This window comes from Vombatus ursinus, unplaced genomic scaffold (assembly GCF_900497805.2).
Source record: "Vombatus ursinus unplaced genomic scaffold, bare-nosed wombat genome assembly UNPS02014832.1, whole genome shotgun sequence".
In the NCBI taxonomy this organism is placed as follows: Eukaryota; Metazoa; Chordata; class Mammalia; order Diprotodontia; family Vombatidae; genus Vombatus; species Vombatus ursinus.
Window position 1 is genome coordinate 16517934 of NW_020954610.1, and position 20198 is coordinate 16538131.

The following is a 20198-nucleotide window of genomic DNA, read 5'->3' on the forward strand; positions in this document are numbered from 1 at the left end:
CAACTCTCCAATTCTCTGATTCTGTGAAAAAGTACTCTATAACAGATGAATTTACTTCCCAACAACCCAGTCACTCCTTAACCATTTGAAATCTGGCTCTTCTCCCTTCTAATCTATAGAAACTGTTCTCTCAAAGGTCACCAAAAAGCTCCAAAGTACCCAAATCAAAAGCTTCTTATTTGTTATTCCCTTTGATTTTTCTACATCATTTGACACTTGACTACCACCTTCCTCGGTGATAGTGTTTTGCTCACTTGGTTTCACACCTTAAACTCCTGGTTTTCTCCCTAACTTTCTGTTGTTGTTATTGCTGTTGATGTTGTTGGCTTCTTTTCCTCTTCCTACTTCATAAGCTGGGTGTACCCTAACATTCTGTCATCAGTGCAACTTCTCTTTTATTATGACCCTTTCAAGTGGCAATCTTGTCTACAGTTATGGCTTCAACTATCACTTCTATACGGATAATTTACAAATCTATGTATTTCTAACTGATGCTTCCCCTGAGCTCCAGATACACATTTTCAATTGTCTAATGAATAGCTGTACCTATATGTCCCTCAAACTCAATATTTTATGAAAAGCATCACTGTTTACCTAGTCATTCATGATTGAAACTTTGGTATCTGACTCTTCCCACTTGTTTACTTTCCCATATCTGGTCAGTCAACAACTCCTATGGAGTCTACCTCTACGATATTTCTTATATCTTTTCTATTTCCACTAACACCACTCTAATAGAGACCTTCAAAACCACCTCTTTACTGCCCACAGCTTTCTAATGGTTCTCCCTACTTCGGATCTTTATCCTTTTCTAGGGTCTGTGTGACCTTGGCCAAATCACTTAACTTCTCTGGGTTTCAGTTTCTTCATTTATAAAAAAAAAAAGGATTGGATTAGATAATCCCCAAGGCTTCTTCAAACTTCAACTCTTTGACCTTGTGAAATACCAAGTTAGGAGGTGGGGTAATTTTTTTGCGGGAATGATAATGATTATTGGGGGGAGATAGTAAGTTTAAAGGTGGGACTTTAAATGGTGGGACTCATTCAAGTACATGTGTTTAGTAGGCAGTTAAGAATACAAGATTGAATTTGATGGGAGAGTTCGGAGCTGGAGATCCAGATCTAGAAATCACCAAAGTAGTGTTTATAATTAAATTCATTGGAGCATGATGTGGTAACTAAGAAAACCAATTCAATCTCAGGTTGCATTTAAGAGATAGTTAACTGGGAGATGACTAAAGAAATTGTGGTACATGACTACAAAGGAATATTACTGTGCTGTTAAAAAATGATGAATGTGATGAATACAGAAAAACAAGAAAAGATATACATGAGCTAATGCTGAGTCAGAAGCAAGCAGAGCCAAAAAACATATACTAGAGATATCAAATAACATATACTAGAGATATCAAATGTTGCCCAAGGGCCATAAGCAGTAGGCAAAACTCTGAACCAGATTAAAATGTAACTGGGAAATATTTGACAAAATAAATAAAAATACAACACAGTGTAGACGATAGTAATTTGTGGTTCTCTAAGTCAATACGTGGCCCTCAGGTATCTATTTGTATTTGAGTTTGACACCAATAATATATACAATGACTATAACAATGTAAATAGAAAAAGTCACCATAAAAAATGTTGCAAAATTTAACCTATCCTAAAATTTAACCATCCTAAAAGGAAGAGATGATGATGGTTTCTGTTTGGAAGATGCTGAATTTCAAGTGTTGGAGGGTCACATTCAAGTGGCTATAACTAGTAAGCAGTTGGAAATACAGGGCTGGAGCTGATGGGAGAGGTTGGGGCTAGAGAGCTGGATCTGGGAGTCACTAGGGTAGGATTTAAAATTTAACTGATTGGAGTGATATAACAATGCTGCCAGTTCATCCTTTACACTGATTCTGGATTGATCACAGCACATCAGCAGCTGGTGGTGCAGTGGATAAAGGGCTGGGCCTAGAGTCAGCCAAATCCTGCCTCAGACACTTCCTACCTGTGTGACTCTGAGCAAGACATTTAACGTCTATTTGCCTGTTTCCTCAAGTGTGAAATGGGGATAATAACAGTACCTACTTTTCAGAGGATATTTGTGAGGATCAAATGAGATGATGTTTGCTGGCATAGAGTAGGCACTATATAAATGATTATACACACAAAGCACAGTACAATCAATAGTGTGATAAGATCTCATTATGATATTCCTCTGTTCATAACTCTTCATAATAGTTCTCTGTCTCTTGATGAAGAAACCCTAAACTCCTTATCCTTAATTGGAAACTCAACAAGCTGGCTTCTCCCTACCTTTTCAGTTTTATCTCGCACTATTCTCCTCCATTTGTGCAACATAATTATTGTATGTTGATTGTGCAGTATTATATATTTCTGTAGCTGTAGTATCCTCCTTACTAAACTGTTATCTTCATGAGGACAGGAATAGTATCTATCTCCCCTAGTACCTGGTGCTTTGCACACTAAGGGCACTTAATAAATTATTATTGATTTAATGAATGTCAAATGACTAATAATTAATTAAAGTTTCACAAGGTAATATGTTCAAATAAATTAGTATTTCATTAACTGTGAAACAAGAAGATAGAATTCAGTTGCTTCTATTTTGAAATATGAATTCTAGATAACTGACCTTTAACACTTTGGAGGGAACTTCAGGCAGAAGTCCTTGAAGTTGATCAAGAGTTGCAGACAGCAGCCAAGGCAGTGAAGGTCCTTTATTTAACATAAGCTGAGCCACCAAGGGATTGATACACGGAAAATCAAGTAAACACATTTCATCCTGGATAATAAGATTTAAAGAATGGTCAGGCTTTTCATAATAATTCATTTTATGTCATTTAATTTGTTTGGCAACCTGATGTTCATGAGTATTTCAGGTATTCATACCACAGAATATGGGGCTATAGGAGGTAGGACTGGAGAAAGGCAGTATAGCTTCTTGGAACAAAGAATCTAAGAGTATTTGTTCTAGTTTATCCAAAGAGTTGGTTGCAGCACAACTAAAAGGTATTTCTCTAGTTGGCTCCTTTATTTTGAAGCCTTCATAGTCTCCCTTCTAAAAAAAATTATTTGCTTGCCACATCAGTGTTCTAAATGATGAGTATATTATCATGGTTTCCAGATGTTCAATTTCATGAAGGCCTTATGCAGGGGTGTGCTGGTAAAAGTTTAACACCCAGCTTCCTGAAAAAAAATTTACATACAATACACTTTTAAATTTTATTTATGTATTTATTTATTATTATTATTATTATTTTGCTAGGCAATGGGGTTAAGTGACTTGCCCAGGGTCACACAGCTAGTAACACTTTAAAATTTAATCTGCATTATTAACATTTTCTCCATCACTTTCTTAAGTCTAGACAGTCAACAAAACAAAAAATCAAGCCCTGATTTGTAGCATTTGCCAACTTCTGAGATTTAAAATTGAAAATTTAACAATTGGTATTCATGAACCAGTTATAAGCTGGCTCCAGAACACCACTGGCCTTCTGTGAAGAACTTAGGAAGATCATGTATCAATCTTGACTGACTCAGACCTCTAGACATTAAGGTCATTCCCCATTGTCTAGATGGCATAGCATCCATCTTTACTACTTCCATGACACATTTCCAGATTTTCTGGGCTTTTGTGGTCAAGTGGATGGGAATAGCAAGCCCAGCAAAGCTCACATAGAGTATGCCATGATTAGAAGAGCCCCCACTCAACCTTTAATTGAGCAGACATCATTCACAGAAAGCCTTGTAATGTTTAGTGGATAAGATTTTAGTTTTGTAATAAATATAAAAGTACTAATAATATTAACTAGTTCATAAGTTTTTTTTTCCTTTTGGTAAAGCAACTGGGGTTAAGTGACTTGCCTATGGTCACACAGCTACTGTCAAGTGTCTGAGTTCAGATTTGAACTTAGGTCCTCCTGACTCCAGGGCCGGTGCCCTATCCACTGCACCACCTAGCTGCCCCTAGTTCATAAGTTTCTCGGGCAGTTTGCCCTGAGAGCAAAACAGAAAGAGGGCTATGGAATAAGGAAGAAAAGCATTATTGCTAAATAGCAATCCCTAATTTTCAGTCCCCTAGGGTCCTTTACATGCTAATTATATATTATATATAGTCAGCACCTCTTTCTCTTCCCACTTTCTTATTATAGTACACTAATCTTCATGCCCTACCCTCCTCAGGCCCTTCTCCCTAAAGTACAAATTCTGGGTCTGTGACTCTGATCTGCTGTGCTTAGGTATGGTTATACTAATCTCTATATTCAGTAAATAAGGCTGATGCTAGCTTAACTGCTAGAAAATATATGTATGTACTTTAGAAATGGCTTACAGGGCTTCTTTCATGTAAGGGAAAATGTTCCCTTTTTCTATTTCAAAATTTGATATGGCAAAAACATTAGCTGTGGCCATATATCAAAACCAAAAGCCTGTGATTTCAGCAGTGCAGGTCATCAATGCCAGAGTGGAACTCTTGTGTGAGTTAGGAGAAGGTCTTCAAGAGTTGCTATGGCCAAAAAAATTCATCACTCTGTGACTAAGCTAGTGAAAAACCCCTCTGAGCTTAGCTGGACTGGTTCTCAGACAACAGAAATACAGTACATCACTAGATGCACACCTGAAGTTTTCATAGCTTGGCAGGACCAGCCACAGCTTCACTTAGCTGACATAACTTTTGAGAACTCAAGGGAGGTTTAGTCTAATTATAATACCACTTAGCATTGCAGGCCTCAAATAGATTATGACCATAGGATAAGAAGCAAAGATGCTAAGTAAGGATCAGAACCCACAAAAATAAAAATTATTTATATAAGATTTTAAGGGTTCCAAATATATCTATATAATATAATTATAATGTGATATATAATTATATCACATTATAATTATATATCATGTGTATAATATGTATAATATAATATACATGGGTTTACAAATATATCATTTGATAAACAGTAGAGGAATCTTTAAATAATTTCTAGATTATTTTTTTTCAACATAAAAAAGTTTGTGATAATATTTATGAATTTAAAAATAAAAAATCAGGCAATTTTGGGGTTGGTATGAAAACTTGGGAAGTTTTAAGTCTATAAGTAAGCATGTGTAATGACCTAGTGTGCTTAGTAATAATTAACTGATTAAGTAAATTTATCTTACTAAAATACTCTACAACTCCACCTGTCACTTTTTCAGGGTAATTATTAAATTAAGTTATTGAATCATCTAGGTTCTATAGATTTTATTGTTTTTTCATCCAATTTAATTTTTAATATACCTTATTCCTTTTAAGTTAGGAATTTGATGAAAAGATAAGGTTTTTAAAAATACTGTGCTATGTGCAAAATTTACTGAACATTGTGCTAATTATTCATTGGCTACTAATACCAACTGATTGGCACCACTTAAATGAAACTGAAACTAATACTACAGTATCTAAATTATTTATATTCTTTGCAATCAATAAAAATAATTAACAAAGCTAAGAAATACACCTCAGATGGTGAAATTGAAAGCCAAGACCTGTCCAGCCATTCATGAGGATCTCTCTTAGAGGATATCAACTTGTGGTCAGCAATTTGACGAATTAGCTGTGCAGTTTCTTCTACTCCTGGCATAATAACAACCTAAAAGAGTTTTCCCATGTTAGACATCAGGTTATAATGAATAAAGTTTCACATATTTTATTAGTTTTTAGTTGAATAGAAAATAAGAAAACGAGGTGATTATTTAGCTTCAATTGTTTAGCTTCAATTCATTAGGATTGTGTTAGTTCCTAACACAGTGAAATGTATTCATCATAATTAATTAACATGACCCACCGGATATACAGGTCATTTCATTTCTGAGGTAAGAAGTTTTGCTTTCCCCTTTTATTTTATTGAACCTCATAACTTTCCATTTAAAATCTGTTACCTACTATTACACTCTGTAATAGGGCTATTTATTTAAATGTATATATACAGGGAGAAGTATTAATTTGAATATGATTAGTAATTGCAGGTTTTTTCTATTAATTAAGAAACAAAAATCCTTAAGAACAAATAGCAGAAAATGAATATTTATTTTACAAAGGCACATATCAAACTTTCCAAAGACAAAGTTAAATAAGAGAAAATAGACACTTTCAAACTGAATCTAATACCATGTGCTAAATAAAAAAGGATTTATTTTAAAATAATTATCATAATCATTCTGGAGTCAATAGTACACATTATCATTTGTTTTATGTCATGGCATTCTCCTCAGAAAGATGTTGCATGATAAACATATGTAGTTAAAGTAAAGTTAGCCTTATTTTTTTGGCAATTTCTAAATACTACTTAAAACAGTTGGAGATATCTAGAAGCATTATAGTAAGACTAGGAATTATTGTCTTAGGAACTTAAATAATCACTGAATTTGAGGAACTTAAATTTTCTGTAAAGGAAAAAGAAGAAACATGAAGTCTTTTTCTATGATTAATTCAATTAATATCCACACAAACATCATGTGCCTTTTATTCTTTCCATCTCTTTTCATTAGATCCTTTCAAAGTAAAACTATTCTAAAGAATGATTTCCTTAGAAAATATACTAAATGTATACAGTTGATAAAATTGTTGTATTTTCAAATTTATATTATTGAAAAATTTTAGATGACCTATGAAAAATTGACATGCCAATCTTCCATTTGCCATACTATGGCAGTCTAAAATAAAATTAAGACAATTTCGAATTTTATTTCTACTTTAGTGACAGTGAGGTACCTTTAGTCTTATATTTCTAGCCAACACATTCATGGACACAGAAAGTGGCATGGAAAAGGGCTATGGGAAGCACTGCCATGCTACAACCATCAGAGAGACAGGCTGTCATATGAATTTCCAATAAAATGCTGGCTGATTTTGATACTGATGTTCAGCCATACAGAAATCAGGGAACAGAACAAATATCGTTCCTTATTTGGAATGAGACTTTCAGTAGCTTTGCTAAAGTCAACTCCTAAATGAGAGAAGTTGGGGAGTACTATACTGGTCCAAATATAGGCTGATCTCACCTAAAATCCTAGAATGAGATTTCTTTTAAAGGAAAAAAAAGACTCTTGGCAAAGATACTGGAATATTTTACCATTTCCTTCTCCAACTCATTTGACAGATGAGGAAACCAAGGCAAACAAGGTTAAGTGATTTGCTCAGGCTCACATGGCTAGTAAGTGTCCAAGGCCAGATTTGAAATTAGAAAGAAGAGTTTTCCTGACTCCATGTTTGGCACTCTATCCACTGAGCCACCTAGCTGCCCAACACATAAGTTTATAGATATGGTTACTACACAAAATCCATGAGGGTCATATTAAAATGAAATTCAATATGTAAATTAAGAAAAACAACAGCAACTATTTACTCTTATCTTAAAATGTCCCTTCCCTCAAGGAGCTCACATTCTAACAAGGAAAATAACATAAAACCATTATGTGCATACAAGATATATACAATAGCAGTGGGAGTGGGGATCACCAGGAAAAGCCTCTTGCAGAAAGTAGGATTTGAGATGAGTCTTGAAGCAAGCCAGGGAAGCCAAGAGGAGGAAGAAGGAAGAGAAGTGGACAAACATTAAAATAACACCCACTATTAATATAGCACCCACTGTGCTTTACAAATATCTCATCTGATCCTCGCAACAACCCTGGGAAATAGGTGCTATTACTTATCCCTGTTTTGCAGTTGAGGAAACTGAGACAGAAAGAAGTTAAGTGAATTGCTCAGGGTCACATAGTTTGTAAGCATCTGAGGCTGGATTTGAACTCAGGTCTTCCTAACTCTAGACCCAGTGCTCTATCCACTAAGCCACCTGGCTCACCTCAAGAGGTGAGGAGAGAGACTCCAGCCATAGGAGACAGGTATACAAAAGCACAGAGTCTGGAAATGGACTATCATGTGTGACAAACAACAAGCAGATCAATGAGGGGAATAAAATCTAAGATTAGAAATGTAGGAAAGGACCAGCATGTGAAGGACTTTATATATGATCCTCGAGCTTGAGGAGGGGCTGAGCCAAGATGGCGGAGTGAAAGCAGTGACTTGCTTGGGTTCTCCCCCAAACCCCTTCAAATACCTCTAAAAAATGGCTCTAAACAAATTCTAAAGCAGCAGAACTTACAAAAAGACAGAGTGAAACAAATTTCCAGCCCAAGACAGCCTGAATAGTTGATTGGAATGGTATATTGCGCCGGACAGGCAGAGGAGCACAGTTCAGCATGGGCACTCAGGCAAGGCAGTCCTCAGCAAACCTGGAGCAGCCCTCAGAGGACTGAATCTCGGGCAGCTGTGGTGGTTTCCAGACTTCTCAACTCACGAACACCAAAGACAACTTAGAAGGTCAGTGGGAAAAGTCTGTGTCTGCAGTGAGAGAGAGAAGCTCAATTCTAACCCCAATCCCTGAGCTTGGCTTGGGGCTGCGACTGCTTCCAGAGTTTCTGACCTACAGACTGAGGGGAAATCGAGTGGCTGGTCACAGGGGGATTGCAAGGATCTCTCTGCTGGTGTAGGATTCTCTTGCTTTGCCCGTGCTTGGATCTGGGTCACAGTTCTGGGTGGTGGTCCTGGGGCGAGGAGGAGCGCTGGTGTGGTGGAGCTTGTAATGGGGGTGGAGAGGAAATCCTCTTCACAATTCCAAGACAGAAAATAGTTCTTGTGGTCACTCATAGACCAGAGCACAGGCCAGGAAAGGAATAAACACCTCACCCTTGATCATAGCACCTTGGAAGAACTGAAAATTTACAGGTCTCTAGAAGTATCTCTGAAAACAGCTGTGCAAAACCCCTGAAGCTTGGGACACTATGTTCTCCACACTGGAAGCAGACCCCTACCTTAACAAAGAGTTTATAACTAAAGTAATTGGCTGAGATCATGAGCAAGCAGTGCAAAAGAGTCAGACCATAGAATCTTACTTTGGTGACAAAGAAGGTCAAAACATACTACCACAAGAAGACAACAAAGTCAAAGCTCCTACATCCAAAGCCTCTAAGAAAAATATGAATTGGTCCCAGGCCATGGAAGAGCTCAAAAAAGTATTTTGAGAAGCAAGTAAGAGAAGTAGAGGAAAAGCTGAGAGTGATGCAAGAAAATCATGAAAAACAAGTCAACAGCTTGCTAAAGGAGACCCAAAAATATACTGTAGAAAATAACACCTTAAAAAATAGCCTAACCCAAATGGCAAAAGAGGTCCAAAAAGCCAATGAGGAGAAGAATGCCTTAAAAAGCAAAATTGGTCAAATGGAAAACAAAGTCCAAAAGCTTACTGGAAAAAATACTTCCTTAAAAATTAGAATGGAGCAATTGGAAGCTAGTGACTTTAAGAGAACTCAAGACACTGTAAAACAAATCCAAAAGAATGAAAAAATAGAAAACAGTGTGAAATATCTCATTGGAAAAACAACTGACCTGGAAAATAGATCCAGGAGAGATAATTTTAAAATCACTGGACTATCTGAAAGCCATGAACAAAAAAAAAGAGCCTAGACATCATCTTTCAAGAAATTATCAAGGAAAACTGCCCTGATTTTTTAGAACCAGAGGGCAAAATAGAAATGGAAAAAATCCATCGTTCACCTCCTAGAAGAGATCCCCAAAGGAAAACTCCTAGAGATATTGTAGCCAAATTCCAAGTTCCCAGGTCAAGGAGAAAATATTGCAAGCAGCCAGAAAGAAACAATTCAAGTATTGTGGAAACACAATCAAGATAACACAAGATTTAGCAGCTTCTCTAAAGGACCACAGGGCTTGGAATATAATATTCCGGAGGGCAAAGGAGATAGGATTACAACCAAGAATCACTACCCAGCAAAACTGAGTATAATCCTTCAAGGGAAAAAATGGTCATTCAGTGAAATAGGGGACTTTCAAGTATTCTTGATGAAAAGGTCAGAGCTGAATAGAAAATTTGACTTTCAAATTTGACTCAAGTGAAACATGAAGACGTGAACAGGAAAGAGAAATCATAAGAGACTTATTAAAGTTGAACTATTTCCATTCCTACATGGAAAGATGATATTTGTAACTCATGAGACCTTTGTCGGTATTAGAATAGTTGGAAGGCAAAAATTATATGTATGTATATATATATATATAGATAGATAGATAGATAGATAGATAGATAGATAGATAGATAGATAGATAGAGGGCACAGGGTGAGTTGAAGATGAAGCGGTAATATCTGGAGAATAAAATTAAGGGGTGAGAGACGATTATACTGGGAGGAGAAAGGGAGAGGTAGAATGGGGTAAATTATCTCACATAAAACAGACAAGAAAAGGCTTTTACAGTGGAGGGGAAATGTGAGAGGGTGAGTCTTATTCTCATAGGATTTGGCTTAAGGAAGGAATAACATACACACTCAATTGGGTATGGAAATCTATCTTACCCTACAGGAAAATGGGAGGGAGGGGACAAGAGAGCAGGGGGATGATAGAGGGGAGGGCAGATTGGGGAAGGGGGTAATCAGAAACAAACACTTCTGAGGAGGGACAGGGTCAAAAGAGAGAACAGAATAAATGGGAGAGGGCAGGATAGGATGAAGGGAAATATATTTAGTTTTTCACAATGTGACTACTATGGAAGTGTTTTGCATGACTACACATGTATAACCTGTATCGAGTTACTTGCCTTTTCAATAAGGGTGGGTGGGGAGGGAGGGAGGGAGAAAATTTGGAACCCAAAGTTTTAAAAACACATGTTAGGGGCAGCTAGGTGGCACAGTGGACAGAGCTCCAGCCTTGGAGTCAGGAGGACCTGAGTTCAAATCCCGCCTCAGACACTTGACATTTACTAGCTGTGTGACCCTGAGCAAGTCACTTAATCCTGATTGCCTCATTAAAAAATAAATAAAAATAAAAACACATGTTAAAAAAAATTGTTTTCACATGCAACTGGGAAATAAGAAATACAGAAAATGGGGTATAGAAATCTATCCTGCCGTACAGGAAAATAGAAGGGGAAGGGGATAAGAGAAGGGGGGGGTGAGACGGAAGGGAGGGCAGATTAGGGGAAGAGGTATTCAGAATGCATGCCATCTTAGGGTGGGGGGAGGGATGAGATGGGGAGAAAATTTGGAACTCAAAATCTTGTGGAAGTGAATGTTGAAAACTAAAAATAATTAAAAAATAAAAGAAAATATATATATATGATCCTCGAGGTATATGGGAGACACTGGTGCTTCTTGGGTAGTAGCTTCCCATGGCCTAGACCTATGCTTTGGGAAGATACCTTTGACAGTAGAGTGGAGGATGGATTACAGTGCAGAGAGACTTGAGGCAGGGAGACCAATTAAAAGGCAGTTGCAATAGAGCAGGTGAGAGGTCACAAGGGTGGTGGTGGTGAGTGGGGAGAGGGAAATTTATATGAAAGATACTGTGAATGTAGAAATGAAAAGATGTGACAACAAATTAGATACATGTGAGTGAAGAGCTGAGAATGACATTGAGGTTGTAAGTCAAGGTGACTAGGAGAGTATTTCTTTCTCTACAGCAAAATGTATAATATCTAATAGGGTTCAGCTTTGCAGACACACTATGCCAAAAGTCTAAAAAAATTCCAGGAGTTCTGACTCTTACCACACATAGGGATGTAGAAGTTGGAGGTTCTAGCAGGCTGTGTAATAATATTAACAAATACACATGTATCTAGAGAAGGTCAATAAGGAACTTGGAATCCCCTTTGGGGATCAGATGAATGATGTTTAGCCTAGTGAAGAGAGAAATTAACAGAAAAGGGCTAGTTATCTTCAAACATTCGTGGAGAAGGATTAGACCTGTTCTGATTGGCACTTAAAAGAGGGCAGAACTATGATCAGTAGAAGTTACAGGGAGACAGATTTCTAATTCATGTAACATGAGCTCCCCGGCCTTCTCTCTCAGAGCCAGGCCATTTCTATCTGCTCTTCGGAGTTCTAGAGGGTAAAACTCTTGAGGGATTGGGGAGGTGTGTCTTTACTTCTCTATCTCTATGAGCTCTAGGCCCTACTGTATATCCCCCCTTTGCTAAGGAAAAGTGACTAATGCCCTAGTTTCATTTAGCCACTAATCTTGATGACCGTAACAAGAACAAAGCACAAACATGTCCTGTCAACACCTCAGGGGGAATACTCTACCTTGTACCACCTTCGTCTCTGGGGCAGTTGGCTCAGTACTTAGCTCAGTGGTCACACATCATCAGTCCCACCAAGTTCATATCTAAAGGCAGTAGTGCTGTTGGATGAGTTCTCTCAGCTCTTGCTGGGCTAGCATCTGAAGGTAACTCCTTGATTCTCTTGGTGTGGATGTTAACCCAAGCTCTGTAATGCTGGGATGCTGAGGCTCCCTATGGACCTTTCTAACTGACAAAGTCATAGCTTCCATTTCCATCACCAGTCACTGAGAGTGAAGGAGTCACTGGGCTCTGCCAAGGACTAAGGCAAAAAAGGTCAAAAGCTGAAGCTAACAGATTTTTTTGAGAAAATCTCTATTGCCAATCCAAGAGCCTCCTTTTTAACATGTGGCTAGCCAACCAGAACCAGTTACAGAATGTCCACTTTTGCTCTTTGGTCTCTCCAAGAACCCTCTTTACACACCATCATAATTCTCCTGGATGCATGCTTCCTGGCCTCTCCATGTGGAGAGGCACAGGTCCTGCATGTGCCAGGCTCCTATTAACATAAAGAAAAACTTAACAATCCGAATCATCCAAAAATGGAATAGGATGCCAAAAGGGGTATTGAATTCTATATTACTGTAGGCCATCATGCTTAAGTTCTTAGATGATTTGTAAAGGATGTTGTAGTTATGATTCATATTTTGGATAAGATTCAGACTAAGTGACCAAGGGTCTCTCCTGCCCCCACCAAATCTAATATCTTACAAATCTACTGTTAGCAGTAGATTTTTTTTAGTTTATGTAAAAATTTATTTGACCAAAAGCTAGAAAAAGGTGATACTATTACATATGATACATTTGGTAAAGATCTAAATGAAAAGCACTGTTTTCATTCAGCTTCACATTTCCAAGTGTGTTTCTGGGTAGTATGATGCTTAATAAATAGGAATAAGGACTGGGATTATATGCCAGAAGCAGGGTAATTTTTAATCACAACTGTAAACTTGAGTCTTCATATCTGTTCCATACTGCTGTGCAATAAGGAATGTTTTAGCACTGAGCTACACAAGGAAACTGTTTAGTAACAACAAATAGGCACTGTCTACTTGATTCTCTAAATCCAGGTAAATCAGGAAGTTTGTGGTCTTGATTAAGTTGGTCCCAAAAACAGGGATTAACATCCCTCTGAAATAGAACAATCTTCTATTTGCCATACTATGGCAGTCTAAAATAAAATTAAGACTTCGAATTTTATTTCTCCTTTAGTGACAATGACGTACCTTGAGTCTTGTATTTCTAGCTAACACCTTCATGGACACAGAAAGTGGCAAGGAAAAGGGCTAATGGGAAGCACTACCATGCTACAACTATCAAAGAGACAGGCTGTCATATGAATTTCCATTAAATTGCTGGTTGACTTTGTTACTGATGTTCAGCCATACAGAAATCAGGGAACAGAACAAATATCATTCCTTATTTGGAATGAGACTTTCAGTCACTTTGCAAAAGTCAACTCCTAAATGAGAGAAGTTGGTAAAGTACTATAGTGGTCCAAACATAGGCTGATCTTACCTAAAATCCTAAAGTGAGATCTCTTTTAAAGGAAAAAAAAAAAGTCTAAGTATACAGTGAAAGTAACATCAATTATAGGCCACATTTGGATTTTTATACAAGCCATCTATATTTGGACCAATATAAAAACGGAACCTCAAGTATCCATGCAGAAAAAAATCTAGATGTTGTCGATTATCTTTTAAAAATATTTTCTCAGAGACTAGCAGTAGAATTTTTCCTGAGAGGGAACAAACATTATTTCCTCAGGCAAAAAAAAAAACAGTACCATCACTCTGTACTGTTGTATTCTAAGGCAAGTCAGCCCTGTTATTCAATATAGTCTAGGACTAAATCAGTTTTGGGGTCTTCCCTCTAGTAATAAAACACTACCAGTTCATCACACATGGAAGCGTATAGAACTGAACTAATATTCAAATTGGAAAACTAGTCTACATTTGTTTAAAATGGAAACTATAGGTTAATAATAATTATTCTTATTATGATATCTGTGTATGACTAGAAAAGTAGGCCAGCTGATCATGTAATGAGAGTGAGGAATAATTAATTGCTACATAGTCCTTGTGTTCTATTGGTAGTATTACATTTGAAAATTGATATAAACTGAGAGACAATTATCTGAACATGATCAATTTATTTAGTTAGACTAGCAGTAACCAATAAATTGGATCAATGTCCTTTCTCAAAGACCAAAGACTTTGAGGTAGACCTCACCAGCCTTAATATAGTTTTGGGAAGTATAAGAGAACAAAGAATAGGAAGCATAAAACAATGTGATTGGTTACAAAGTCTGAAATATCATAGACTATGGAAAACAATATGATTGGATGGAAGTCTAGAATGCAGGGCTATCAACAACCCTTCCTTCCACCTTGTTGCTATGGAAAGCTCTTTGGTGTTGCCTACCTGTTAGAATCACAATGATAGCAGTTCAGACTTTCTTAAAGGACAGAAAGCATTGTAGAGATAATAGACTTACTGGTACTTATCTGTATCTTTCAAGGCTTGTTAGTGAGATAACAGATCTCCCTGAATTGTACATGGGCAGTAAGATATGTTGAACCAAGGTGATTTATGGAACAACTTAGCTCAGGGAGGAAAGTTGAATTTCTGAACTTAGCTCAGAGACAAAGAAACATGGCTTAGGCAATTTTACAACATATTTACAACAAATTTACAACATATTTACAACAAATTTACAACATATTTACAATCAATTATGGACTCAGAATCAATTTGATTTTCTCAATTGCCAGACAATTACAAGAGAGCTAGAGGAAGGTTCCTCACAGGTGGACCTGCTGTGAAGGATTTTTAATAGGACATGGACAAGAGTGTCAGAGTTTGAGAAGGCATAGATGACTGAAAATCTCTATTTCAGATGAATTACCCAAATTGATACAATGAAGCACCAAAATATTATATCCAATGCAGAAGTAATCAAAATAAAAATATAATTAATTCATAAAGAAGTTTAGCACAACAATAAATGCTTTCTTCAGCAAATATTTTAAAATCATTTTATATGGAATGATTTTGAGGCCTTTTCTCTTTTTTCCAACAGCAGATGACCTGTAGTTGTTCCTCAGGTTTGTGGTATTATACTTCCTCTTCAGCCCTAGGTTTTCCATGCTTACCATGCTCCTCACTGACCTACTAAAGCACCTCTACTAAAGCATTCTACTGAATGCCAGAGTCAGATGGGACATTTACAAGTATTCCTTAGTTGCAATCTTAATTTATCTGAACCCACAGAAATAGTTCAACATAAAGACCTACATATCAAAGAATCACAATACAAAAGAGCTAAAATGGGGCCCCAGAGACCAAGCCCAACCTGTACCTGACCAAGAATTCCTTCTACAACATCCCCATCAAGTGGTAATCTAACATATACTTGACGTTGACCAATGAAGGGGAACCCAGTACTTTCTGAGGCAGTCCATTCTACTTCCACATCATATTATTTTCTTTTTATTCATTCTATTCATTCATTTATTTACTTGTTTTGTGAGGCAATTGGGGTTAAGTGACTTGCACAGAGTCACACAGATAGTGTTATGTGTCTGAGGCCAGATTTGAGTCAGGTCCTGCTGACTCCAGGGCTGGTGCTCTATCCACTGTACCACCTAGCTGCCCCCATTCATGTAAGTCTTTCCAGGTGTTTCTGAAATCTATCCATTGTGTCACCTAGCTGCCCCTCCACATCATATTATTGACTCACATGGAATGTGCAGTCTTTTAAAACCTCTATTTATTTTTTCACAGATATTATTATTTATCCATGTCTCCTTGATCCTATAATTGCAAAGTTGATTTTTTTTAAACCCAAGCATAGAGCTTTATTCATTCACTGGATAGACATTTATTAAGTACATATTATGTATGTAGCACTGTGTTAGTATTGGAGATGTAAAAACAAAATAGTCCCTGTGCTCAAAGAACTTACATCCTTTATTGGGGGAAATTTACATTTATTCCTACTGAACTGAATTGTCTTATTTGATTAACTATCATTCTAGTACGCTGAAAACTTTCTGAATCTGGATTCTATCATCTGCAAATTTGAAAAGGATGCTTTCTGTGCCTTCATCTAAGTTACTTAGAAGAAAAATCTGAATAGTGAAGGGCAAAGGACCAATAACTGGAGCATTTCACTAGAGACTTTCATTCAAGTTGTCATCTATACATTGATGACCAATCTTTGATTCGGTCAGCTAGTTCCTGTATCTATATACCAGTACTATCATCTAGCCTCTGTCTCTCTACCTTTTCTACAAATATACAATTGAAGACTTGGTCAAGTGTTCTGTTAAAATCTAAGTATCCATGGTAGTAACTTTACTGGTCTAGTTATCTTGTTAGAAAAGGAGATGAAAGTAGTATAGCATGACTTGTTATTGATGGAGCCATATGTGCTTTTAATTTTCACTGCTTCTCTTTTCACGCATGATGTTCTACCTCCTGCATCCATGACTTTGCCCATACTTGGAATTACTCTTCTCAAGGCAAAGCATTTCTGCTGCACAATGTCAATCCATTGGTCTTCTGGGCTCAATTTTTCATGAGAGGCTGAAGTATTTTTCTGCTTTCAGCTACTGACTTAGCTGGATGGTACTGTACTTTCTTCATCTGGAGTGCTACAGAGCTCTTTCACCTGGCTCTTGGTTTAGAATTAGAAGGAAGTTTTTTCTCTTTGACTCTTTCAGAGCCTCAGCTCTTCAGGTGTTATGTCACCTCAGGGTAAGAAAAGGGAGAAGTCTTGCCTATCTACTTGACAAATTCTTCCTGGCTCAAAAGTCTCTTCCCTCCTTAAAGCCACTCCATGTTACCTTAGTTTCAATTCAGAAAGTTTCACTTCCCATACTCCTTTGAGAATCTTATGTAGGTAAATGGCAAGGAATAAAAGTATGAATGAAATCTCTAAAACTGCAGCACTTTTTCCATTCTCCAAGATCTTTTAAAGATCACTGAGAGTGGCTTGTTATATAGTCATATCTACTAGTTCTTTCAGCATTTTAATTTTTATTCAGGCCTGGTGGGTTGAATTCATTTAGGACAGTTAAATGCAGTTTTGTTATTTCTTCACTCATCTTGGGTTTACAATTCCTGCTAACTATATTCATTTTTATTCTTTTCAATCCAAAGATCATTCTCCTTAGAAGATAAAACAGAAGCAAAATAAGAGTCAAGCAGTTCAGCCTTCTCACTATTATCTAGCATCATCATCTTCTTCATCCAGAATAGTGAGTGTTCTTATTCTTTTTCAGATCACCCTGTTCTACTCCAATTCTTTTTGTTGTACTTATCAGCTCAGCAGCTTCAGATTACTCTGACTGTATTAGACTTGACACAATTCTTATAAGCCTATGCTATTCTTTTGAGTTCTAATTTTGTTACTTGCTCTTGTTTACATTTTCTCTACATCCTTTTAAAATCCGTATGGCAGTGAGTGTCCAAATCAGTCTCTTCAGTAAGTTCCTCTTTTTCCTCTTCAAAATAAATTTTGCTTGCTTTATTGTAATTTCATTCTTAACAACTTCCCATTCTTTTAGTGATGCCTCTCCCTTTCAATAATAGGCCGCTACACAGTAGCTGTTCTTTTTCTGAACTTTTTGATATCTGCTTTCCCAAAATATAGCATGCACATTAAAAGGTGCATGACTTTCATTTCCTCTATCGTGAACTTAATAATGGAACAGTCACTTGCCCCCAGTGTTCCTATTGTTCCTGCTTCAGAAACCATTTCTTCCTTATTGGCCAGAATCAGATCTAGATTAGCAATTCCATTGGTCATTGCTTCTACCTTTTGAAATGAAGTTACAAATTGACTAGCTGTTCTGCCATTGACAGACAGAATGCCAACACATGTCCTGATAACTGAAATATACTATCATTATACTATCATTGTTAGACTTATGACATTTCCATATTCCTTCTCTAATTTATCCTTCTTTTCAGGTGGTCTGTAGTATACCCCTATAATATTGCTTCTATTTCTACCTTCACTGGTCTTTGGTCAATTGTTCTTCACTGAGAGAAACAATTATTAATAACCAATGATTTGGGTAGATGTAGAGTTTTTCCCCTTTTTCTAAAGTCTTCATATCAAGGCCCAGCCTCTGAAAGACAGGACTGATGATAGCAGATAGCATTAACATTTTCCTCAATCTAGGTATTGCTATTCCATCCAACCTTACAAGAAATTTAATCTAAGGTGAAACTTCTGGCCCATTGTGTTCTACTCAGGCTCGGGTGGGGTATATAGATCCTTTGTCTAGATTTCCTGTGACTGGGGGTGATTTGGAAGTACATGCCTGTCCCCTAGTCCCTCATTAGAAAAGGTCTGCTTCTTATTACACTATTCATTCTCTCATTAATTTTTAACCAGAGTTGATTGCCACCCTCAGGAACACCCACTCTTCCAAGGGCACATAAACTGTGAGCCCACTACCGTGATTTGTCTTTTGTCTAAGAGGGATGGCCAAATGACCATTTCATTAATAAAATATTAATAAAATGTTAGCATTATTAATAAAATGATTAGTTACCCAGAAACTATGTCTCTTGTACTTTTTAAAAGTCACACCTCCATGTTTTTTTCCCTTAATTTTCTGGATTTCCTCACATGAATATGAATTCATATTCTAGGGCTGAATTCCAAACTCAAGTCCTAGTGATGACATAAGCTATGACATAGCTATGACATAAAATTTGCCTCTTTGCACATAAATCATTGGCATGTCTATATATTACCAACAAAGCCCAACAGCAAGAGATAGAAAGAGAAATTCCATTTAAACTTACTGTAGACATTATAAAATATTTAGGAGTCTACCTCCCAGGAACTCTATGAACACAATTACAAAACACTTTTCACACAAATAAAGTCAGATCTAAATAATTGGAAAAACATCAGTTGCTCATGGGTAGGCCAAGCTAATATAATAAAAATGACAATTCTACCTAAGCTAATTTACTTATTCAGTGCCATACCAATCAAACTACCAAAAAATTATTTTATAGAGTTGGAAAAAATAATAACAAGATTCATTTGGAAGAACAAAATGTCCAGAATATCAAGAGAACTAATGAAAAGAAATGCAGGGGAAGCTGGGCTAGCCATTCCAGATCTTAAATTGCATTATAAAGCAGCAATCATCAAAACTGCTTGGTACTGGCTAAGAAATAGAATGGTGGATCAGTGAAATAGCTTAAATACGCAAGGCACGGTAGTCAATGACTACAGTAATCTATTATTTGATAAACCTAAAGACCCCAGCTTCTGGGATAAGAACCCACTCTTTGAAAAAAACTGCTGGGAAAACTGGAAAAGAGTATGGCAGAAACTAGGCATAGACCAAAATCTCACACCATACACCAAAATAAAGTCAAAATGAGTTGATGATTTAGATATAAAAGCTGATATTATAAGCAAACTGGGAGAGCAAGGAATATTTTACCTGTCAGATCTATGGAGAACAGAAGAATTCATGACCAAATAGGAGATAGAGAACATTACAAAAAGCAAATTAGATAATTTTGATTACATTAAATTGAAAAGTTTTTGCACAAGCAAAGCCAATGCAACTAAGATTAGAAGGAAAGTAGAACATTGGAAAAGAATTTTTACAACCAGTCTCTCTGATAAGGGCCTCATTTCTAAAATATATAGAGAATTAAGTCAAATTTATAAGAATACAAGCCATTCCCCAATTGATAAGTGGTCAAAGGATATGAACAGACAATTCTCAGATGAAGAAATTAAAGCCATCTATAGTCATATGAAAAAATGCTCTAAATCACTATTGATTAGAGAAATGCAAATCAAAACAACTCTGAGGTACCACATCACACCTATCAGAATGGTCAACATGACAAAACAGGAAAATGATAAATGTTGGAAAAGATGTGGGAAAATTGGAACACTAATGCATTGTTGGTGGAGTTGTGAAGTGATCCAACCATTTTGGAGAGCAATTTGGAACTATACCCAAAGAGCTATAAAAATGTTCAT

The 20198-nt window shown here is 36.7% G+C and overlaps 1 protein-coding gene across 1 annotated transcript in view; it reads right to left on the reverse strand.

The window, feature by feature from the left end:
• The window catches only part of SHOC1 (shortage in chiasmata 1), a 116671-nt gene that overhangs the window by 8437 nt on the left and 88036 nt on the right, over nucleotides 1-20198 (reverse strand). The window contains exons 19-20 of the mRNA XM_027839174.1: nucleotides 5499-5630; nucleotides 2645-2794 (exon numbers count right to left, since the gene is read on the reverse strand). Coding sequence (XP_027694975.1) covers nucleotides 2645-2794; nucleotides 5499-5630 — 282 coding nt within the window. The remainder of the gene's footprint in view (nucleotides 1-2644; nucleotides 2795-5498; nucleotides 5631-20198) is intronic.